Source organism: Pterocles gutturalis, unplaced genomic scaffold, assembly GCF_000699245.1.
Source record: "Pterocles gutturalis isolate BGI_N339 unplaced genomic scaffold, ASM69924v1 scaffold8873, whole genome shotgun sequence".
NCBI classification, from domain to species: Eukaryota; Metazoa; Chordata; class Aves; order Pterocliformes; family Pteroclidae; genus Pterocles; species Pterocles gutturalis.
In genome coordinates, this window is record NW_010120438.1 from 768 (window position 1) to 25,815 (window position 25,048).

At 38.2% G+C, this 25,048-nt stretch overlaps 1 protein-coding gene across 1 annotated transcript in view; it reads left to right on the forward strand.

Annotated features, from left to right (window-relative positions):
- The first annotated feature begins 223 nt into the window (after nucleotides 1–223).
- Nucleotides 224–25,048, forward strand: part of DNAJC24 (DnaJ (Hsp40) homolog, subfamily C, member 24) — a 28,160-nt gene continuing 3,335 nt past the window's right edge. Inside the window, exons 1-2 of the mRNA XM_010076904.1 lie at nucleotides 224–368; nucleotides 18,586–18,724. Of these exons, the coding sequence (XP_010075206.1) occupies nucleotides 261–368; nucleotides 18,586–18,724 (247 nt within the window). The 5' untranslated portion in view covers nucleotides 224–260. The remainder of the gene's footprint in view (nucleotides 369–18,585; nucleotides 18,725–25,048) is intronic.

Genomic DNA, 25,048 nt, shown 5'->3' on the forward strand with positions numbered 1-25,048 from the left:
TATACTAAGGAACTGGGACAGGAAACAGCATAACTGAAATCATTTCACACAGGACAATGTATGGGATGGAAGGGGCATGTGAATTCAGCTGCTTTTTTGCCCTGTGGGTCTCACATAGGGGTGCAGATGTGCGTGAGGGCTGCAGTTTGGCACATTTCCTCTTTTGTGCTTGTTCTAACGGTTTCGTTTTCAAATTGTAATTATATTTATTTAATTTTCTTCCGCAGTTCTAAGAAAGTCATTTCAAAGCCATTCAGACTATGGCCTTTGAAAGGATAACACAAAAGGACTGGTACAAAATCCTGGGTGCGACGCCATCGGACAGTCTGGCAGAACTAAAACGGAAGTACCAAAAGCTTGCTTTATTAGTAAGTGTGTCTTTGTTATTTAAGATGTGCAAAAATAAATTTTATAAATGAATAATTATTGCAGGTTTTGTTTTTACATTTTTGTATAAATATGCTTAATCAGTGTGTTTGTAATATCAGTTCACTGAGAGTGGTTTAAATTTGAAATAAACATCTGGAGTTGATGAGTTATCATTATATTTTGCCAAGAGGGGTTGTGGTGTTCTGGTTCCAAAATGCTGGCAGGTCTCCTGGCTTTGCTAAACATTCATGAATGAACTGAGCCAAATGCTTGTTCATCAGGTGCTCAGGTCAAGAAGGGTCATTGTTTGTAGCACATAGTCATGAAATAGACTAATTACTGCTTGTGATATTTACAGTGGTGCGTGGGGTTACAGTGTGCTGAATGCAATCTCCTATGTATAAACACCACTTGCAAAGAGCAAAAAGTTCTTCCTGACAGCCTGCAGTAACGGGGTAGAAAACGTATAGGAGGAAAACATGCTAATATCAATTTCATTTGAATGTTTCTGGTGCATTTTTATGGAATCATGGTTTTGGTCATGCATTAAGACTTGATGTTCTGTGAGTTCTCTTAATTTTTCCTGTACTCCTGGTATACATGTGTAAGAATCTCAGAGCTTTGCCAGATTATTTTGCATGATTCTTGGTTCTTCTGTTTAACTTTCCCCTGAACTCTGGCTTTTTGCTCGAAGGATGCTTTGGCCTGGCTTTCTGAGGAAAACGAGGTGTGTTTTTTTGATACTGTCGATCATTTTCAAACAAATTTGATAGACAAATAGAATTCCCAAGGTAACTAAATTTTGAAGTTTCTTGAAAACTGGCAGCCTGGTAGAGAAGGAGGAAGAAGGTGAGCAGAACTCAGTTTTTATGTATTCCTTTAGGTAGCTGCTGGCTAGACTGTCAGTACTGGCAGGGCATTAGGGAGTGCACATAGTGCCTTTCCCTGGATGTTTTGGGTTTTTTTAATGAACCTGACTTTGTGTTATAGCAGTGTACTTTCATGTGATTATTTTGAAGTGTGTGAAGTGAAGATTGTTGGAGATTGCAGCTGCCTGTTTATAACTGTCTGTAGTTTTAGAAGATGCAAAGATTATTTTAATATACAAGCTTTTCTTCAGAACCTGTGTATTTCCAAATTAAATGGTTAGTGCTCTTTATCTGAAAAGCCAGTGAGTAATATTAGAGAAAATAAAGATTTTTTTTTTCTTTTTTTTCTTTTGCGGTTTGGCTCAGAATTCTTTAGCTGTTAGCGATGGATCTCTCCTTCTGACTAAAAAGCCACACTGATGTTTACTTGTAGGTGTTTTCTCCAAGGCAGATCTTCTGCTCCTTGTCTGTTGTTACCATATGTCCTGTGTTTATTCATCTCTTTATTTTAGTTGAACTGTTAAAGACTCAACTTATTTGTCTACTTACTAATACAGCATCTAGCACAATCGGTCTAAAGTCTTTAAAAACATGGTCATAATAACATAACAGATTTTTTTTAATGCACTTTAAAAATTTTGCTTTGCTGTACTTCCTTTCTGGTCAGGTCATGGCATATACAGATAATGTCAGTTCTGTCTTTAAGAACAATATTCATTTGATACAAAAAATAGCACAGGTTTGGCCTGAAAGTAGTGATATTTTTGTAATAATTTTTTTTCTTCTTACCTTATAAGTATTTAAGGACAAGTTCATAGTTACGAAATTTCCTTGCAACTTAATGAAACTTAAATTTATTTCTTTTTAATTCTTGTATACTTATGTGTCTTTGATACCTGTATCGTGATACTTTATTATTGTAACAATCAAGAGCAGATGAAGATGGCAGACTTTTGGGCACAAGAAACGTGACACTGGCAATTTTATAAATAGTTTATTTTTAAAACAAAATCAAACTTTTGTGTATGCTGGCTCATACTCCAGTGTCTTCTCTAGCACAGAGCCTCAGCCAGTAACGTGTGTTTTGTAACCAGCATAGCTCCATGCAAGGACTCCTTGACTGGCCGTTTTAAGTTCATGCTAAAGTGCTTTCTGAAGCACAGAAGACTTGCTGTTTCCATTCTCTGAAAGGAATTGCAACAAATTTGGGAATTAATATATTGTCTAAGTAGTAAGAGTTTGGTCTTTAATCTTCTGTCATTGGAATAAACTGATGGTTTGGAGGTATCTGGGATACATGAAGCCTTTTTCTCCACAGTTACATACACCGTTGTTTTAACTAAAAGATTTCTTAAACAGATAAACAGGTTTTATGCTCTATACTTAGGTTTTTCAAGGAATCCATACAAGCTTTGAGGAAGGACAGTGCTTATGTTCTGTTTCTGAATCTGTATAAAATTAACAGAGGACAAAATTAGAGTAAGAAAAATAAGATATTGGGGGGGAAAATTACACTGTCTTATTATTGGCACACTTTTTACATCTCTTCTTGGTCTAGCACTTTGTAGCCAAAGAATGAGTTGCCAGATTGTTTTCAAATTTTCATATAGCTGCTCTATATCTGGAAACTGCTTTTCACAGGGAATAAACTCACCAAATGCACAAGCTTTGTCTAGCTGAAAATCAGGTGTCTGTTCCTGTTGATGCTGATGGTATTATAGGATACCTTTCAACTGGAAAAAATATTATTGTGCAGGAAAATTATATGCTGCTGTTACAGTGTGTGCCCTAATCTTAAAGAAAATCCATGTAATTTGAGCAGGGAGCGTGCAGGAAGATCTTATTTTTAATATGGTAAGGAAATAAAATGTGCCATTTAACACATAGTGTTACAAAGATTATATTTTATCAGAAGGGGTGGTGTGTGTATTGAAATACAGTGTTAAGGTGATCACCGAATCTGTTTGAAAGAGTAGAAAATTTGAAAATGGAGAGCATCAGGCATAGGTGAGAATGACTCTCAGCAACAATAAAAAAGGACGTTAACAGAAATTTATTTAATGAAGGAAAATAACTTCAAGAAGATATTGTTCCATCAAGCTTGTGTAGGGAAATTGCTGGAGAGAAAAAAAATCTGTTGTATCTTATCAGATTTATGGACACATCTAAGTTCTGCAGTCATAAGAGATGTGGAGTGTATTTATGTAAAATTAAAGGTCTACTTCTGTGTTAAAGTTTGTTCCAAAATAAATTCAGTGTTACTCCTGAAAGCACTTGCCTACTGAAGAACTTCTTTTCATGCTGAATTTAGGTTGAGAATTTGGATCTTTAAAATGAAAACACTTTGAGCTTTGTATTAGAAGTCCTGTAAAAATGCATTTCATAATGAAAATTAAGCAGGGTGTGTATTCCTTTTCTTAATCGCTTTTGCAGGGTTTTTTTATTTTTTTGTTTCAAGAGCAGTGTACTTGTTAGAGATACTTAACAAATCATCATGCTTGGCTAATTCCAGTTTCAACTCACTTGTAGAAAATGGATTTTGTAAATTGACAGTATAAACAGAACAAGTTGAGTGCAGCCTGGCTGTAGCTTGACTGAAGTTAATGCAGTTGTAACAGAGAGAATGAAAAGCCACTAAGTTTAACACAACACTTTGGATAGTTTTATTTTGAGCTCTTCTTTACATCTGATTTACTACTTATGACCTTAATAAAATACAAGGGGGCATATTTTCAAGTTGGGACTTGAAACATTGGTTATAGTTTATGCAGTATATAACGAACCTTGGTGTTACAGAAGTCACTAGTTCAAATAGCTTGATTAGCCAGATCGTGATCATGCTGATGTTCATGCTGCTGTTTAAGCAGAAGGCTTTTGTTCAATTCATCTAGCTGGTTTTTTGGGTTTTTTGTTTGTTTTGTTTTTTTTTTTCTTCTTATACTAGACAAGGTCATTATGATGTTCAGCAGTAAGCCTGAAGAACAGGAATTTACCCTGGCAATGATCATGTTGTGGTAATGGGAACTTTTCTCAGTCTGAATGGTATCACAGATTTGTTGCCACATCCCACCCAAGAACAGGCTGAGAAGCTATCCTGGCTTGCCGAAGGGGAAGAGAGGCCATTGATGTAGGTGAGGAGAAAAAGAATGTAGCAAGGTATCATAGTAGGAAAAGGGGCATGTGACAATGTTGGTATGTATTCTGTGGTGCCCTTTTATTAGGGGATATGGTGTCTACCATATCGCAGTTTGTGTGGAGTGATGTCTCACTTTATTACTTTGCAATATGTAATTTTTTATATTGACTTTAAAAATGTAGGTGAATTTTAACAAGTGGACAGTGTGAACATCCTTGTAGCAGAAAGTTATTTTTAGGTCTTTTATAGAATATGAGAAAACCCATAGCATCACAAAACAAGCGTGTAAGTAAGTAATATATTGCTTACCCGGGTAGTTCAGACAGTTGTAAAGGTGATGGTAGTTTGGAAAATTATTTCTAAATTTAACTTACTGGGTTATTGTCCATAGTTTGTTATGATGAGCAGCTTCTGATACTTCATCCTTTGTAGTTTTAAGCTACATATGTAAGAACAGAATGGGTATTGGCCAATTTAAAAGTGAGATTCAGTTATTGTGTGTTTGGCATTTAAGTGTCATTTATGCTCTGCAAAGGAATCTGATCTCTCTCGAACATTTTCTGTACTGCTTATCTAAGTCATTGATCATAACAATGTATTAAAAATAGAATCTGCGCTGTCTTTGGTAGACTTTTTGTGAAAGGTCTTCCATACCTAGTGAATATTCACTGTGTCCTGAGGTAGTATAAAATTAAAGTTCTGATTAAAAATAAAATCTTAAGTACTAGCTTATTAAATTCCTTAAAGATATTTCTTTGCTTAATATTTGCAAGTGTTCTTTCAGCACTTTTGAAGACACATTGAAGTAGCTTTACATTGTGCAGTGTGCTTTTTATCTTGTTTCTGAAGTGAGACATCTGAAATAATGACTTGTTAAGGGTGTTTGAGGAGAGGCTGGACAAGAGGTACTTGACCTTCTGTCAGAGCGTGCCAGCGATCCAGTATTAGTTCCTGCTGCTGCAGAAGAGCGATGCGAATGCTATTGCAACTCAAGTAATGAAAACACGGGATTATTCCTCTGCAGTTGCTGATCTCTTCTAGGTGATGACTTTACCTGTTCATCTACATCTGTTGACTGTTCCTTCCTAAAATGGGGAAGTTCTGTCAAGTCTTAAGGCCATCTATATAGAGTGCTTATTAAATATCAATGGCAAAAAGATCATAATACATTCTGTTGGGTGAGCAGAGCATGCTGTTGTCACACGATTTCCTGGAGTCACCTGGAAGGTACATCCTTTTGGTAGTTACAAGGACACACTCTCGAAGTTGTGTCTTTACTGTAAATGGAGAAATTTGCCAACCGCGACCAACCTCAGAGGAGTTAAATTAACACCAAACACCAGATATGAATGCATCCTTTAAGCCATCACTGTGAGTAAATCCAATCCAAACTAGATACAAAGTTTGTGTCATTCAATGCATGACATTTGGAATTGTTTTGTCCCGATGTTTATGAGATTTTGACGTAACTGAACACTGATGTGGGTTTTGGGTGGGTTGGTTGGTTTAAGCAGTGGTGTGATATCCATGACCTGGAGTGTTTGTGCAGTAGTCATAGGGTAACTTCAGGGCCTCTTGATTTTAAGGGTTGAAACTTCACAAGATGCTTTAGACTTAGTTGGCATTGCCTAATACAACAGGCTGTGATGCTTCTGTTTTGGTTTGTTTGGGGGTTTTTTGATACAGTATAACATATTTACTAAGTATCTGTCAAGTTAAGCTGCCTCATGAAAGGTAAGTGGTTTTTTAATGGGCTTTGCACCCAAATGTTTTCTAAACTGAGTGCTAAATTCTCTTCATGTTTTAGTGACAGTCATCTGGGGGCCGGGGAACAACGCAGAAACCTGGGCTTTGTGCTCAGCAGCTCTTGGGAAGCTCTGGGGTATCAAAGTAGTTGACTTGTTTAGACCACAGAAAGGTATTCATCTTGCAAGTCAGGGTGCCAGCTAAGATTACTGCTCCGATCTGCCTGTCTCTGCCCTCCTGCCAGATGTTTCCAAGAATTTGCAGCATCAGGTTGACAGTATCGTCGTCCTCTGTTTTCACAGTGCAGCTATTAGTGGATGTCAGTTTTGTGGTCCGCGTAACTGTTGCATATTGCTGTGTACATTTAATCCTAACTCTCTCTTTATTCTGGCTATTTTTAAAATAGCAGGTTGGGTTGGCTGTGGATATTTTCTGTAAAATTATTCATTGGGTGATGAATAATTAAAATGTTACAGAAAAATTCATTTTTTCCTCTTACGTGCTGTCTTGATGCTTTGCTGCAAATACCTTGAGTCTCAGCAAGTATTTCTCTATAGTTTCAGCTGTAGCAGCAATAATATTATCTGAGATATTTCTATTCTGATGGTTCTTACTTGTCTCAAGTTGGAGGTCTGCTGTGCGGGATGTTGTGTACAGCAGTGGTTATCTCTGGCCTGAAGGTATGGAAAAGATTAATAATGTGTGTAAAACACGCAAGCAGGTGAATATGGTGCAGGAAGCTCAGATTGATACTTGCGTAATGATTTCTTATTAGGGCGGACTGTAAGGAGGAGAAGGGGAGAGGAATTTCACCAGCTGGGTGATCACTGAGAGATGTTAGAAAAACCTCATAGAATGGATAAGGTGTAAGAGATTAGAAGCAAAATGAAACTATCTTTTATTTTTCCTCAAATGAGGAACATTTCCTATGAATAAGAATCATCTTGGAGGTGGACAGTGGAGGCTGGAATCAGTGTCAAAGCAGATAACGAGATCAGGTAGGAGAAGGCTGAAGTTTTTAAAAACCTTAGTTTGTTTTTGTTGGGGGGGGGGGGGGGGGAAAAAGAGGGGGTTTGTTTTTTGGGGGGGGGGGGGGGAGGAAGAAGAGATGGATTGAAGTAACGAATCAAGAAGATAAATTCCTTGCTCTTTTGTCCATCTGTCTTTGGATAGACATCCTTTGGGGAGGTTTAAATCTCTATGAAAAGATTGAATGTCACAAGGAACTCTTCACTTTCTGTTTCTCCTCTTTGCAAGTGGAAAAAGCAGGCTGCTTCCCTGTTCCCTGCTAACTTCTGCCAATTGAATGAACATGTTGAAAAGATTGATTGTGGGCTAGGAAGGCAAGTTTAAGACCTGGAATCATTCTTTTCATGGGTGTGAACAAGTGTCATGTTTCAGAGAGAGTGCTTTGTTGCAAAATCACTGAAATAAGAAAAGCACCTTCAAAGTAATTTTGTTTTGTGCTGTTTTAATGTAAGACCACACCTCTTATTTTCTTTTTCTCCTCCCTCGCCCCCCCTCCCTTTCCAAATACTTGCCCTGTGACGCTTTTCAGTGAACTGTGCTAGTTAGTGAACAGGGGATAGCTTACAAAAATGTAAACAAGTGTGGAACCTGATCTAGTGGATGTACTTATTCCTCGTGTATCCTCCTGAAGCACACGTGTTACATTCCTGATAGTTTTGCAGATGAAATGCAAGTCCCATATTTAACCCACGGAACATACATCTTGCCTGTCACAGCCTCTGCGTACAGAACGGATCCGATCGCATCCGTACAGTCTAGAAAGTCTGTAGGGGAGGAAATGTGAAGCAGATATTTACAAACAATAATAAACTTTTAAAATTTGCTTTGGTCTCCTATTTTCATCATGGTAGTGTCGTGCAGAGAAACAGTGAAATGTTTCTGATGTCAGCTTCCAGCAAGCATTAGGTGGCAGTAGTGTGTTGTCGTTGGCAGCTGCTTTGTCGTTGGGCTTTTAGCTCCTGCAATCTTTAGTGCAGTGTAATAAATGGAGAAAACATGTATTTTATTTCTATATAGTTTTTATGAAATGCTGATTTATGGTTGTTCTGACTGTATGTGACTAAGGGTAGCCATCGTTTGAACTCTTGCATACGTAGGTGGGATGAGCATACTGTAGGTTCTGCACAATATTCACGACTTATTTTCTGGTGCACAACGTCTAACAGTGACAATATTAGCTGCAAATATTCTGATGAGAAATACACTGTTAATGGCTGAATTTAGTTTTGCAGCCTTTCCTTTTTCATCAGCTGTTACCATTTCTAAATTTAATATAGCCTGTTAGATAAAGTATGTTTTTATGCTTGTTTACTCTTTTTTTTTTCTTGGATTAAAAAAAAAAAAACACCAAAACAATTTAGGCTCAAGAGAATGTTGGTAGGAACATAATTAACCTTCCAGCATAGCGGTGTAGAGGTTTTTTCCCTTTCATCCTTGTTTCTCGCAGGTGAAGGATCTCAAGGAGTTTGGAACTGGTGTTGCATTGTATTAATTGGGCAGGATGATCAATTAATAGAAGAAGAGCAAGAAAGTGTTGACAGAACATGGTATCTAATTAGTACCTGATGAACCACGTACGCCACAGAGCCCAGAGTGTAGTGTTGCTGCAGGGCAGCTCCTATACAAGACCTTTACATACAAAATACGCCTGTAGAAAAGCTGAAGAGAATATTTCAGCATAGTTTAGCTTGTTTTTTATGTAAGAGATTATCTACAAATTAGGGAAATAGCTGAAGTAGTTTGTTGGTTTGTTTTTGGTTGGTTTTTTTTTTTTAATTTATGTAGTTTTTCTCCCTGCTTTTTGGAATAGCAAGAAAGAAATACTAGGGCAGTAAGATTTCCTGATGGCTCATGTGATAAAATGGAAAATCATTCTGAGTTAAGAGAAGGTAGCACCACAACGCTTTGAGGTTGTCCCCTAACTGGTTTTCTGTTACATATTCAGTTGTAATAGTTTTTCAGTTCAAAATTACTTAATTTTGAACTGAAAAAACTACTTTGAGTCTACCAAGGTAGCACTGCCGGAATTATTTGTTTACTGGTAATTAGTGTTTTTTAAATTCATTTGAATAAATCTATTGGTAATTAGTTCATACTGTTAATGCAGGAATTCGCCCTCCTCCTATGATAGGAGAAAAGTTTGATGCTTATATGTCTAAAACAAACAAATTTTCAAAATTAATTCATTCTCTCCTGCAGTTTAAGCTTCTTTGTTTTACTGAAATAAACCACTTCCTGTTTTACAATATTTTTGTTGAATAAATCACATTTTTGTAAAATACTTAACTGGTTTTTTTCACCCTGCCCTAATTTAGTGAGTTAGCTGGTGAAGTTTGGAAAATGGCTTCTTTCTCTGAGGGGCACAGGGTGGGGACCAAGCGCATGTTTGTCACCTTTTTTTTTCTTTTTGTGACCAGCACAGGTGGCTAAAACATGTGCTTTTCTTACATTTAGTTATCCAAAAATTCAAATTCCAATTTAATAAATGATTTTATAATTCAGTCTGTGTTCTGATTTAAATTCATCACAGAATGCATTCTGCAAGAAGAGTTCCGCCCTAAAGCATAACAGCTAGTCTGGAGAGATTCTCATCTGTATGTCATGCTGCCCGTAACGGGAGCAAATGATCGTTTGGAGTCGGTGTGCTTGATTGCTCAAATGTAGCTGTCACATACATGGTGTAGGTAATGCCAAATACGTGTGTTAATTCTATTGCATGCTGATAGGGATTTGTGGCTTAAAGTATTCAGTGTGACAATGTACGTAAAATTAGCAAAAGGGGTAACTTTAAATGTAATTCTATAGCTCCCGTAGTGTGGTGATTGCATTATAGGGTTCCTTTTTTGTGCTGTGTCCAGCGGGCAGGCTGTGCAGCTTTATGTTTTGGTGCTCTGTCAGCTGATCTGGAACTTTCAATGCATGCTGCATGATTTGATTAAATATATTGCTACAAGCCTTACAAAGACATCTTATAGAACTGGCAATGTGCAGTTCTGCTGGGGCGGGGGGGGGTGAGGGGAATCCACTCTCCTGTACCGTGTTAAGCTCAGCTATAGTATCTCAAATACGCAAGTTTAATGTCTGGGATAGGTCCAAACATAAAGCCCTGGGATCAATAGGAGCAGAATGCCTGGTTTTGTGATGATGATCTAGAGGTGTGGGGCCTTGAGCAACCCCACTTTAAATTGCCTGGGGACAGGGATTTCAGGAAGGGTACCCTTCGTCAAAAACCTGAGGTCAGTATGAACTCTGTAATGGAGGCGAGGTTTTTCCACCAGCTATCGCTCCAGTCTCTCATGTTCACTGGCTGCGGTAAGAGACTTTCAGATAGGCGCTTCTGGATTAAAGCAACAAAACTCTTCTGTTTCCAAATGTTATTTTAGAGAGAAGAGGGATGCTGCACTAAGCTGAATTGCCCAAACTTGATTCCAAAGCTATGGGAATATGAAGACTGAACATGGCTTTTTGTGGAGAGAAAGAAAAAAATTGAGCACAAATATAGAGACTGTCAGCCTACCACATTATTTTGATTCTTGAAATGATTTAGAAGAGTTGTTGATTTCTTAGATATTTATAGATGTGGCTTAAACCTTGTGGTCATGTGGCCAGATAAATAAATCTTGGTTTAAGGATTGTAATTTCTTTCTAATAAAAATGTGTCCACGTGGTTTGTAGAATAATAGAGAAATGGATGCAGTTCTGTGGCCCAATCCAGCCCTTGTTTGGCAGTTAATGTCTCCAGATTTCTGGGAGCATTTGGTCAGATCTACACAGATTTGGTTGTTGGTTTAAATCTAGCCAAGGCTGGTGGTGTCTTAATTGCTACCACAGAGCAACCATTTGGCCAGTGCGAGATGAGTGTTGTCAAGGTACCTTCTGCAAGGCGGACATTCATCCACTGGGAATGTATCAAGAAAGTTTTCATTAATTGGTCCCTTTGTTGGCATTTGTGGCAGAGCGGCCAAAAACTGAGTATGAACAGACACTCTGTGTCAGGGGGTGAGGTTTATTGGCAAGTCCCAGTAAAAACTGGTATTTACTACACATAATGTAAGCAGGGGTAAAGGACTTTCCTCCTAAAAACAGCCTGGCATGAAATTTACTTGGATGTCTTTTTTTTTTTTTTTTTTAAAGGTAGGGAAATGTAACAAGAACTCCGACTGCGATAGGAAGTTAAATAGGAAATAGCTGGTTAAATATTTTTCTTAATGTTGGCTGTCTTTCAGCTTCTTTTTAATACGATGTGAAGTGTTATGATGAGCTCTGTAGTCTACAATTTGCATAGACCTATGAATACTTCTGTCAGATGAGAGCACTTGACAGTTTTTGTTCTGACCTCATTAGCTTAACCTGTAGATAATAACAATTACAGTTGATAATGTATAAATGTTGCATAAAGCATGAGAAATGTTTTTAAACATAATTTCCAATTTTGGTATTTTTATGTTTGTGTTAACTCCTGCGTTTTGCTCTTGTTTTGTTAAAAGGATGCACCTCATTACATTGCCAGGGACATACTGGTAGTGATTTATGTGTTTTGTCTTAGTGCAGCACACTTGTTTGTTGCTAAACTTTGTATAGACAAGACTGCTTGTGTTAGGCTTTCTGTTCTGCTTGCTTATGCCCATTTTGCCTTTAAAAGAATTTTAACTTTTACTGTAGAATAAATAAAATAATAGTTTAGACCTATTAACCAAATAAACTGTCATGTTTTGACTCTGACAGATAATTCTGATTCTGAAATGTGAATGTATTGCCTCTTCAATATTGAGCTTTGTGTACAAGAGTAAATAGATTGAACCCCCCCCAAATACTGCTGATGTGACTTTTAAAAGTGCTTGGTATTAATCTGTGCAATTCCAGTAAGGAGTCAGTCCCAGCCACAAGTCTGGCAATGTTATTTGAAAACAGTGCCTTGGGTTTCCGTCTTCATCCAGCTGCTTCCAGTGTTTCCCCCCCTCATTCTTTTTCTCTTCTCAACAGCATAGTATCCAACTCTTGTGTCCCCTTGCTGTCACTCAGACTCTCCTATCAGCAGAAATAGTGTCATTGATGTTGTGCCGCTGTTATCTCTTACTTTCTGATGCTTATCCATGGTGACTCTCACTTTTGCGGTGTTAATCCAGCCGACCCTTTGCATACCAGCTTCATGACTTTTCCCTCTTCCCTTCACAATTTTAATTGAGTTCTGTCATTCCTCAGAAATGGTAGCTTCCCCAGGTATGGAGCAGTAGTACTCTGTTTGTAAAGTTTGGGTTGAATTTCTCTTCCCTGACAGTTACTGAGTGTCTTTCACCACTGGTTATTTTTTAATATAAATACAGAAATTTTTACACATTCCAGGCGGTATTGTAGTTGTGGTGTAGGTCATGAACAGTGTGGGTTCCTGTTACTTTTACCATGACCAAAACCCCTGATAATTCATACTTGGCTAGAAATCTTATTTTTAGCTGCGCTACGTGAAACAAATACTGTCAGGCTATAAAAGCATCAGAGCTATTGCTACAAGCCTAACATGGAGAAAGGGAGAAGGATGCTAAGAGATACTAAGGTAATTTTAGATGCTAATATTCTGTCATTGACTCTTGTTTACAGCTTAGCTTTAGTCATTAGATGTAGTTCATACAAAAGCATGAGTACTTGAATGCATGTAAGTAATCCTCTATTAACATCTTACTACTTGATTTACTCAGGAATTTATGGCACATCTCTAGCTTTAAATATATCCCTTATTCAAATCTAGGTGCACATCCCCAACCGAAATAACGCAGGAATTCAAGGCTTGTCTAAACTTGTCAGTTTAATTTAGCAAGGTGATTCCCTGAAACTACAGATAATTTCAGAGTTAAAAATATTTAATAAATCTGATCATTTACTTTAGAAACTGACTATGCTGTAACCGTTGGTAGTACTGACTGCTTAGTGGTTACTTTATGACACGTGATAGTAAGTCCAGAATGATCTGATAAGTTTTAATTTTTCAGCTCTAATGGTTTCGTCATTGTTCTATGCCTGACTTTACTTTTGAATTTTAGAACTTTAATAATTATTTCCCTTAAGAAACAAAAATATCTAAAAGGTGTATAATAAAAATTTAAAAGTCTGAAAATATTTCTGTGAAATGATTGTTTTGGGAGTGAAGGTCAAGATTTAACGCAGCCACATCTCGTTCATCCTTTTTTGCATTACTTTTTATTTGCTGCTCAAGGTTTCTCCAAATGTTTGACAGCTTTATGAAATGTTGCAAAGTAGGGAAGACAGAGAAGATTTTTCCAAATGTTTGACAGCTTTGTATGAAATGTTGCAAAGTAGGGAAGACAGAGCTGTAGAAAGTGGAGAGCATTCTTTATTCCAACCCTGGAAAAGAATTAAAGCTGATCTGCTTCATTTGCCTCAGAAAAAAAAAAATAGAAAGTTTACATTTTAAATAGGCTTACTTAAAAAAATGTGAAAAAAAATAGAAAGTTTGCATTTTAAATAGGCTTACTTAAAAAAATGTGTAATTTTAGGAGGGAAAGTTCTTTACAGCTGTCTGTTAAATACATAGTAGTAAATTAAAGCACTTCTTCATAACTTCAGTAAAATTTTGGAAGTAGTAGCAGTTTTAGTAGAAAATAAAGCCTGCTGTGTCCATGGAATTGGGGATGTGGTGCCGCATTGGTTTCTAAGGCGAATGCCCCTTACACACGAGGCACGATAACCATGGTGATGTTTTAAGGAACAAGTTAGAATGAATAGTACTTTTTTAACCTTTTCTAAATAATCAGCCTTTTCAATTTGTCATGTGGAAAACTAGTTATGAGTAAAAGTTTCACCATATTAAGCGGTTTAGTTATTGTGTGTTCCCCAGTTTAGCAAGAGGTTACAAACCCAGTGTAAAACCCGTGCCTGTGTGCTTCCCCCCTCCCTTCCCAACGAATCCTTGTATTAACTTGATTCTCCCTGGGTGCTGCAGCTTTCTTTTGAAGGTTAAATTCATGAGCACCAGTAGAAAATGTACATTAAGTTGACTTAACCAGAGGTTTTCTGATTACTAATTTGAATGTGATTAAAATCTCTCAACCCCATTACATTTATTGCATGAAGCTGAGCGATTTGTACAGGTGTTAGGAGGACAGGGACCTCGCCGTGCGCCATCTCCATGTTGCTTGATTTGCTCAACCAAAGCTCAGCCTGCTATCCTAGTTTCTCATCTTATGGTATGAGAGTTCGTAAGGTCTGTCGGTATGGTTATTGAGACATAATATCGTTACAGTTGTTGACCAGAAGGTCTTTATTCACTCCCAGGGATTAATTGTGCATTTCCTAAAGTGCAGAAGGGACCAAACTTCATGGAGTGTAAAGCAGGCAGAAATAAAGAAGGTAGCAGGTGAAAGTGCTGTAGTGTGTTCTAAATTCTTTTATAAACCCTGTGGGTGAAAACCATAAATGTGGTACACTGTATACATGAAAATAGCAGAGTTTCCAAAGAGAAAGAGGTCACAAGGTTTAATTTTGGGAATTGTTTTACTTGTTAGTTGAACTCGTTAGTGATGATTGTAATGTAAAAGCAAAAGTTTGCAACTATTGTTCTGAGGCTGTTGCCTAATAATGTAAAGCAACACTTGTATCAGCTGCAGGAATCGTAGGAAAATAGCAGACAAGTGTAGTTTGAGCCCTATCAATGTATGACAAAACTCAAGTACTTTTCGGAGAGTCTACACACTTAATTATGCAGGAATCCTAGGAAAATAGCAGACAAGTAAGTAGTTTGAGCCCTATCAATGTATGACAAAACTCAAGTACTTTTCGGAGAGTCTACACACTTAATTATTTGGTGAATGCAACAACATTGACATTCTTTTTTCTGAGACAGGAGAAGCTTGTTCACTTGTTTGCTTTTTATTCTGTAGTAGGTATCAAAGGCAATAGGTTAACATAATGAAATACAATTACTTTATCTAAACAAAGATGTTCCATGAAAAATTTCAAAATTTTTGGATACTTCCATAGCTATGAACTGAGCCTGTATCTGTGTTTCAGAGTATGTTTGCCAGGCTATATGCTGTTCCCCACTGTACCCAAACTGCTGAAAAGTGCAGCCTGATGTAAGTTTAAATAAGACAGTTCAACACAGTTGTTTTAGAAAGGTAAAATAATGCTCCTTTAATTGAAAAGGGCATGAGGTTAAGTTAGTATTAGCCTGCTTTTCTGTTTCCCTGCAGCACTACAAATTTCCCCAAGTCTCCAACAGATCATGTTTAAAGTGGTTTTTTTTCATTTGAGCTCTGGACTTCAAGGTTTGTGCTTTTTCAGTTTTTTCTTGGTGATTGTAAAAACTAAAACAAACAAAAACACTAAAAAAAAAAAAATAACCTTTACACCAAGAGCCAGAGTTGTCAAGAAACACTGCGACAACGTAACATTTAAGATAAACATCAGGGGAGTGTGCAGTAGTGCATGTATGTGCAAGGTATGTTTTGCAGTTAACAGATGAACTAATATATTTCCATTATTAATCAGGTTATTTTTTAACACTCACAGTAACTACAAAGCATCATATGCTGCGAAGTGATATCAATTCCAGTCTTTAGTAACGGAAAGAAGTTAGCAAATTGCTTCTAGTAGAGGTATAAAAAAGGGAAACTAGATTGGGCATACATCATCTTCCTTTTCCTCTCCCTCTGTCAGACTCAGGAAAATATCCTGTATTGTTTTTATAAAGTCCTGTTAAGTAATGACATGTTAGTAGAACTTACTGCTGTGTTTAAAAATCAAGAGGAGTGCTGAGCGAAAAGCTATTTTTTAATGGAAGTATTGCTTCTTAAACACGTTACGCATATGCAGCCAGAAAGATTTAAATATATCCCGGTGCAGTCATACAGCTGAAAGTAGTGCTCAGGTGGCAGGTATGTATGACATGAAGATAATTTGTACAGATTTTGAGAAGTGATATTGCGGGAGACATTGGGGGACTCTAGCATTTTGAGTAAGAACTTATAACTGGATGCATAGAGAGAGATGAACAATAGTTCAGTTTGAGTAGAAGGAGGTAGGTCGAGTAGAAAACAGGCTTGTCTGTTTTCATTACGGAGTTTGTATGCTGTTGCGGCTGAGATTAACCCAGAAATAAGGCTGAATGGGAAAAGAGGAGGAGATCAAAAACGTACATCATATTTCACCTCCCTCAAACTCAACCCCTGGCTCTGTTGAGGCAGCTCCTCTGAAGGGTGTGCTGGGGAGGGAGGAGAATCAGAAGCAAGAATATGGTAACCAAGAACGGAGGAAGATACCAAAAAAAAAAAAAAAAGTGTGGTTGATTATGTCTGAAGTATTGATGGAGGACATTAGAGTACTCGGCTACCCTTCAGCTGTTAGTAGGTTGGTTGAACCTTTGGTAAGGTGTCCTCTGTGGTTGGTGTCTGGGCTGGCTGAACAGGGTCTAAAACAGCTGGAGAGAGGACACCTCGTTTGTTGTCTCAGAGATCAGAGAAGTGTACAGGCAGTTGAATTAAGAGTGGACTCTGTGCTACAAACAAGCATTCATGGATTTGATCAGCAAGTTGAAGAACAGGTGTTGTGGTTTGATGCTCTAGGCTAGCAGCAAACACCATACAGCCGCTCACTCACCCTCCCCTCTCTTGGGGATGGGGGAGAGAATTAAAGGGGTAAAGGGAAAAGAGACTCATGGGTTGAGGTAAGAACAATTTAATAACTAAACTACAATGATATTTAATATAATAATAGTAATATATACAAATGAGTGATACAGAATGATATTGCTCACCACCTGATGACCAAATTTCAGCCTGTTCCTGGCTAGCGATCCCAGAACAGAGAGAGCCCCGAAACCGCAATCCTGGAAAAGAGATAAAAGCGTGAGCATCCGAGAGACAGAGCTGACCCGGGGGTGGGGGGGTGACCCAGAGGAAGAAAGCAAACTTCCAGACAGACCCTCATCTATACACTGGGCACGATATGCATGATATTGAATAGACCACTGGCCAATTTGGGTCTCAGTCTTAAACCTGAGGTTGAATCTTGGGCTAGTAATTGGGGCTGTGCTCCCTCCCAGCTTCTCCTGCCCCTGCAGACACTGGCTCAGCAGAGAAGCTGAAAAGTCCTCGACTGTCCTGTCAGCAACTATAAACATCAGTATGTGATCAGCTTCTCCTCAGCACAAATCCCAATTTTGTGTGGGTGTTTTCTTCACATCCTTGTAAATTTTTGTAAATCCTCCGCATTTCTCTGCTTCCTTGTAAATTTTGAATTTTATAAAACATGCATGATATTAGTATTCTTTTCTTTCCTTTCTAAAATTAATTATAAACTAAACCAAAGGGTTTCAATTAATCAGAGATCTGCTCAAACACTTGTAGAACAGGTGTTCTGGGCCTTAAAATCTGCTGTGCCTTTCAGTGCCCCAGCTGATGTTAGTGTAGTGGCAGAAGGTATAGCTCCAGAATAAGGGATATCTTGGTCTATAACACAGTTAACGCCTGATAGGTCTGATTAGATTGCAGCTTTCTCATCTTAAATGCAGTTTCCTGTTGGTCCGTCACTATACTGAGCAATTTGAAATATCAAAAAAAAAAAAATATTATTGGAGATGAATTAAAGCTACAGGAAAATGGAGCTTTGAGAGTTCCTCTTCTGTAGACTTTTGAACCAAACAGAAGTCAGAATGCTCTGTTCAGAACCTGTAGTACAAATTATAAAGAAAATGTGTTATTTTAATTATTATTGCCCATTTCATATGAGTTTTCTTGCAGTCATGTCCTTGAATAACCATTTCTTAACTAAAATGACACAATTTTGTAGCCAGTGATCCATGACTTTAAATATTTGGAAGGGCTATTGATTCACTGAACTGGAAGAAATTAAAGATGTTGAGGCATATTTTCAAAAGTAGAATTACATGTATTATAAATTATATTTGACCACATATATTCTATATACCGTTTAAATAATTTATTTAAAAAAGCTAAGTACGTGTAATACAGCATTATCTGCAGTAACCTTAACATTGGTGGTGGTGTTTAAATCCACTACGTGTAGTAATACAAGAGCTGCTAGCACCTCCAGCACCTCCTCTTGTTCCCGTGTCGTGATCCTCTGCATGTACCTATTTGTGTTGGTGGCAGTCATTCTCTCTAGGTAAATTGTCCATAAGACCAATGATTCCATCAGCAAATTATCCAGAAAATGCCGTCAGTGCGCAGGGTGACATTTGTGCCACTGGTGGTTTTGTTGCCATTTCAGTGGTCTCATTAAATTGGCAGTTTTCTATTGTGCCCAGCATCGTCCTCTCCCTTCCTTCGGCACCTTAGCTCAGACCTTCTCCTTTTCTCTGTCCTTTTAACTGAATATCAAATGCGTTATTGATTGCTCCTCTTCCACCCTCCTCACTTCCACTCCCCTCAACTTTTTTGGTGTTTTGTTTTGTTTTATTGGCAGTATCATCCAGACAAACAGAAGGCAGATGTGCCAGCAGGAGAAGTGGAGGAGCGTGTGCAGAGGTTCATCGAAATTGATCAAGCGTGGAAAATTCTAGGGAACGAAGAGACAAAAAAAGAGTATGACCTGCAGCAGCGTGGTAGGTTCCTGCCAAGGAGGGCTGTAGTGGCAGCAGCTCTTTAAATAAGCAGGGTCTGGGAGTGGTTGTTAGATGGTATTTTAAAATGCTGTTTATTGCTGAACCAAATGTTTCTTTCACTCTTGTCCTACTTTCGAATGTAGATCCATTATTTATAGCTTTTGCTACTCATACATTAGCTAGTGAAAACATTGACTTACTTCCAACAAAACATTAGGTGGCGTTATTCCTAATAATTTGAATGAATATGAAATTTATACTAATTACAGACCTTAGCCATTTTTATTCTATTAAGGCAGCTTCATTAAGTGTCCTTACTTTTATGTCTCATACTACATTTTGTTGCAGTATCTTAGGTATAGGGATTAATCCATCTATACCTAGTGTTCAGTGTGAACGGGTTTATAAGCGCTTCAGAATCATTAAGTCACATTCTTTTTGGTGGTGTGTGTGTTATGGTAGCTTTCATAATTCATCTGTAGTCTAAACTAGTCTTTTTAAAGCAGGTTTATAAATAATATTCCAATATAACACATTAACCAGGCAGCTCCAGCATGCATTTCTTTTTATACCTCACAGAAGATAGCATCTTGAAACAGTGACAGGCTGTTGTGAGAAAGAAAGGGGGGAAATGTAGGTCAGGTCTGTCACACATGGGCTACCATTACATGAAGTGATAGGCTGTCTTTCTGCTCTGGCCTCGGGATAGGAGTCCCTCAGCCTTCCATTAGAACCTTCAATAAATGTATATCTACCCTACATGTTAATGGGGGGAGTCAATAATAGCGGATTGCCTGTGGGGAAAACACTCTGTCGCGCTCTGCGGTAACACACTCCGGCCCAGCATTGACGTGTAGCCACCACCACTTTTGAATGTGTCTGATAAAAGCCCACTGTCTCTGCAGCTTGTTATTGAATTCTCTGCCATTGTACACTGGCGCACCATCAGACCTTGCTCTCTTGTGCTGATTTTTAACTCCCCTGCCGCTGCGGATACCAGAACTTTGAGAGACAAAGGCTTAGTCATTCTGGCAGATATGCATCACTGCAGGATAAAAAGAGTGATATGTAATTGTATATACCCAGTATGAATCCTCTAGCTAAATAATCTTGTATTTCAGATTTTGTGTGGGTTTTGGAAAAGAGGGTGGTGGGGTGAAAACAGAATCATTGAATAAATATTTAAAAATGGAAAAAAATTACCCTCTGCTAATTTGTTATGTAAACAGTATTAAGATCAAAGTTAAATAAATTTTCCTCTCAAACTTGTTTTTTAAATGCCCAAATGTGATGCCAGAACAGGAATTTCTGCTACCCAGTGTCTCATTCTATTGTACTCTTAGCCGTGTAGTATCAGTTCTGTCTACCATTTTCACAAATTGTACATCCACAAGAAAGAAGAGTTAGAGATTGCTAGAAGACTTTGTGTATCTAGTGAGTTTCACCTAAAGCTTAAATACAGACCATGAGTTCCATTTTACTTGGGTAAAGTTAATCCACTGAAGTCGAAAGCTCCATTAAGATTTAATAAGCTGCTTTGTTTTCCCATGGAATTTAAGGACTTGTTATAAATTAGTTTTGACAAAACTTATTCTACAGTATTTTAAAGGTTATCTATATTTCCTGAGACTCTTTTGCATCCAGGTGTGTACTTTGAAAAGCCATCTCAAGATTCTTTAAAAAAAGACTTAGTAAATAAAGAAAATAAATTGCACATGTATTTACACAGGCATGTGTCAATGGGATGGTAATGGGACGGACACATGTAACATAGAGGGTGCCACCCCCAGAGGACCCAGTGTTTCCAGCTAAGCCACACGTAACATACGTGTGTGGTGTTGCTGCATTCTTTGCAGCATGTCCCCTGGCAGCAAAATGATGGTGAAATAAATTCTAGTCCTTTGAATGCCTGTCAAGCTGCTTCTGAAGTCATGATTCTAGACAAATTTGTAGACACAGCTGTAAAAGCTCACAGAAACAAAGGGATGGAGACAGCAGCTAGGGGGAATAGAGATGAGAGAGAGAAAACAGCAAGTTAGGAAGGCTGCAAAGCCTAGGGAGCAGGATCTGAAGGATGCCAGTGTGCATGTGTGTGTGGTGCCAGGCAGCAGGAAGTCCTCTGCACTGTGGACTTCTTCCCATTTCACAGATTCTACATTTGTATGTTCCTTCTTGTGTTACACTAACTGCATCTTAATTACTTGGCTCAGAAATTCAGTGGCCAGACAAGTTTTAAGAAGCCGAAATTCAGTGGGGCTTTATGGTTTTAATTTTTTTTTTGAATCTCTGAGAATAACAAGTAAATGTGATTTCATGTCTTAATACTGCTTTTCTCTGAAGATACCACAATGATCTCTTACTAATTTTTGGTGCCTTCAGGCCATAGCGTTAAAGAGGAAAGGACAAACCTCAAAGCATTTAGAGGTTTAGCTCACTTATCCAAGCCTCTCTGGTCTGGAAATCTTACAAGAACTGCCTTTTGTGTTTTGTGAACTTCTTTCTAATTCATTGTTTTGTCATATCTTTCATGAAATAAGAATACTCTTTTGTAATGGTGACTCTTTTGCTTACAACCCTGTGAAAAATTTAGGGGATGGAAAAAAAGCTGCATACCCATTTACCTATTAAGAATGGACTTTTCTTCCTGAACCAATTTTCTCCTTAGAGATTTTTCCATTATTTGTTTCCTATCCCATTTAGAAAAGTTGAATATGCAGTTAAAATCAAGTTTGACAGTAATAACTCACTGAAAAACTTTTGATAATGTAGCTTTGGAAAAAACCTCTTTTATGATTTTTGTATTAGAAGTCATCTGAACCCTGAAAGTTCATGCTTTTGTGTCACAGTTTGAAAGAATAAAAATCTCAAGAGTCAGAGAATCACGTAGGTTGGACGGGACCTTCACAGGTTGTCTAGATCAGTCTACTCCAAGCAAGTCCACATAGGTCAGTTGCTCAGACCTTCTTCAGCCTCGTTTGTAATGTCTGCAAGGCTGGAGATGCCAGGGCTGCTCTGGGCAGTCTGTTCCAGTGTTTGAACACCAAACCGACCAAAAAACCCAAACAAAAGCCAAACCCAACCAAAATGTGTTTTCCTTCTGTCAGGTAGGATATAAGGACTCTTTTTGTGACTTGTGCCTTTCACTTCTCATCCTTCCCCTGTGCACCTCTGAGAAGTCTTCTCTCCACCCTCCTGTTCTGTAGCTGTACACGATGCGATGCCCGAGTTCTTTGGACCTCTACTCGTACGGTGTGTACCCCGACCCCAGCCATGCTGGTAGTGCACTGGACTGGCTCCTGGATGTCAGTGCTTTGTACTGGGGAGACCAAAACTGGACACACAACTTCAGATGCAATCTCGTTAAGTGCTGAGTAGAGGAAAAGAATCACTTCCATCACCTGCTGGCCATGCTCTCGCTAATGCAGTCGGGTTTGGGGTTGGCCTTTGCCACAGGAGCACCCTCCTGGCTTGTGTTCTGGTCCTTTGCTGGAAAACTCCTTTCCAGCCAGTTGTCTCCCAGCCTGCACTGGTGCATTAGGTTATTCCACCCCAAAAGCAGGACTTAGTCTTTGTCCAACTAATTGCTGTCCCACTCAGCCCATTTCTATATCCTGTCGAGGTCCCTCTGAATAGCAGGCCTGCAATTTCTGTGGATTTTTGTTGGCTTAAATACAAAGGAACTGTGTATCTAAACAGTTCCATAATTAAGATAATTCATTTGACATTTCACTTATTAATGATTGAATGATTAATAGAAAGGTCACAAAATTAAATCAGTAAACTGGTGACTTTCATTCATTTCTAACACTAGAAGTAGCAAATAATTCAAAGTTAATAATGGGATCGACACTAAAAACAGTGGCTTTTTATATGTTTTTGGGGCAAAGAGTGGAGAAATTTAAGAATGTAGGGTTTTTTCCATTGTGTGTCTCCAGTGAGGTTCTATCCAGGATAGTGTTTTTATGTGATGATGGACACGGGTGTCCATAAATGAGAAGTGTTTCTAGGGTGGGAGGTGTAATCACCAGTAGGAGCTTTCACATCTCGGCACCTACCTCCTTTTGATTTTAAATTTTTAAATTACATTTTTTGAAAAATACTGCAGATGCAATTTTCATACATGAATACATATTCCAGCATCATTTTCCTTTTGTTCTTGCTTCATTTCTTAGACATCAGGAATTACAGGCCCTAACTGGAACTGCCAGTGTTCCAGCTTGTGCCTTGTCTCTGAGAACGAGCCTGGTTCCGTCCTCTCTGTACCATCCCTTCAGGCAGTGAGGCACAGCAAAAATCTTTAGTTACCCTAAGATAACTGATTTTAAAATATATCATTGCTAATTCAGCTTTCACTGAGATTACCAATCCCTTTAAAACCAGAAAAATCTGTCCTCATTCTCAGTTAAGTTTCTACTTCAGGTTCAGAAAAGGAGTCTAACACAGGTGTGGTCATAAACTGGGAAAATGAAAAACCGAGCAAAATAGAAGGTGGCTCCTTCTCCCCCTGCTCCTTCCTCAATCCTCTCCTAGTACAGTGAACTGAAAAGACTTTTTGGAGATGGTCCTCTTCCCATTAATCCAGCATTCCTCCTGCTCCAGCAATCAAGTGACGATTCTGTATTAGACATCAGGTTACCTTACACATTTGGTAAATAGGACACCAGAAGAAACAAATCTACTACAAGAATAAACAGGAAAAGCAAGAGAAAAGCCTACAAAAGTGCCTTAGCAGCAGTGGTAGCTGAACACCTTGACTACTGTGTTAGAAGAAAGGAAAAAAATTAATGCAGCATATTTTAGGTGATCCTTGTTAAGAAAATTCCTTCTTAAAAAAATACTTTTAGACCAAAATAAAGCTTTTAACATGGCCATTACTTCAGGCTTTTCAGTGTGCCAGGTTATACTCTTTAAGTGACAGAGGGGGATATTCCTCCTCTAGCCGTGGATTTTCTGGCTGTAGACCCCTCAGCTAGTGCTGGAACACAAGCCTTTTACACAGCTCTTCAGAGTTAGTTCTAATCTACATTGGCTACACGTGAAGCAGTATTTTTTTTGTATTTTTTTAACAAACATAGCATTTTGTCATGAAATTTCTTAACACATGACTTTTTTATAATTTCAAATTAAAGTAAGCATGGTTATTTTAAATTATTGCGAGACTCCAACTTAAGTAATTAATTAAAAACTAAACAGCCTATCAGAAAAAAAAACGAATTGTGAAAACATCCAGGTCTTGAGATGATTTCGATACTGAGTAAATACTATGGAAGGTATTTGATTGACAACACATATCTTGAACTTTTTTAAATTATGTGTTTGTTTAAAAAAGAAATCCCAATCCTAAGAATACCTGGCTGATAAAGAGCTAGAAAAATCTTTTAAGTATTATGACTATTTTTACTGTTACCATAAACTGCTAAAAGGTTTAAATTTCCATTTACTGCTTGCAACCCTTTCTTTAAAACTTGGCCTTAAATAGCCCAAAAAATATTTATTGTATCCTCAAGTGAAACTTAAATACCTTTCCTCTTTTACAATTTCTGAATGACCCAGCAAGGGCTCTGGTAAAGCTTTACTGAACCAAGCCGCTAATAGTTATTTAATGTTGTTCTGTAGCCTGAAAGAATCTCAGTAGATTTTTCCTTTTAATCTCTTTGAATTGCAGGCTCATAAACCTCTCTGATGAGCCTGCCAGTGTTTTCTCAGATCCTGCAGTTGAGACAATGAGCTGCAGAATCCTTTCACCTCTTGTTGTCAGACAGATCCAATAGATGGCAAAGCCAGGCAGGCTGTGCTTCTTGTGAATTAAAATTTGTTTTTCAAATTATGGTAGATGAACAAGCCTTCACAATTTTCCCTAGATGTTCAGGAATGTGTGTCAGAAAGTACAACTCGGTAGAGAGGTCTACAGCTTGAGCAGACATCTCATGTAAGCAAGCTCCGTCCTGGTAACAACTCCAGGCTTCAATAACCTGCTCCTCCAGCAAGGGAGGGAAAGTCAGACCCCAGTTTACTTCCCTAACTAGGGAGTCGGGGCTGTAGTAGTAAGGATGTAGATGAAATAAGGAAGAGCACAAGAAATACTGGAGTCACTGACACACTCTGTGTAACCGTCAGGTTCGTAGTTCTGCTTGTGAGCTCCCCAAGCTCATCCTGGGCTGTGCTCTGTTTTTAAAGAAGTGGGTAAGTCTGTTTCTGCTGTCTGAAGGTATATTAAATTGGGGAGTGTATTTAATAGAACTAGAAAATAAAAAAGCTTTGTTCAACTCTGGAAAATACATTTCTCCTGCTTGAGCCAGATAAGCAAATAAATGCAGCACACAG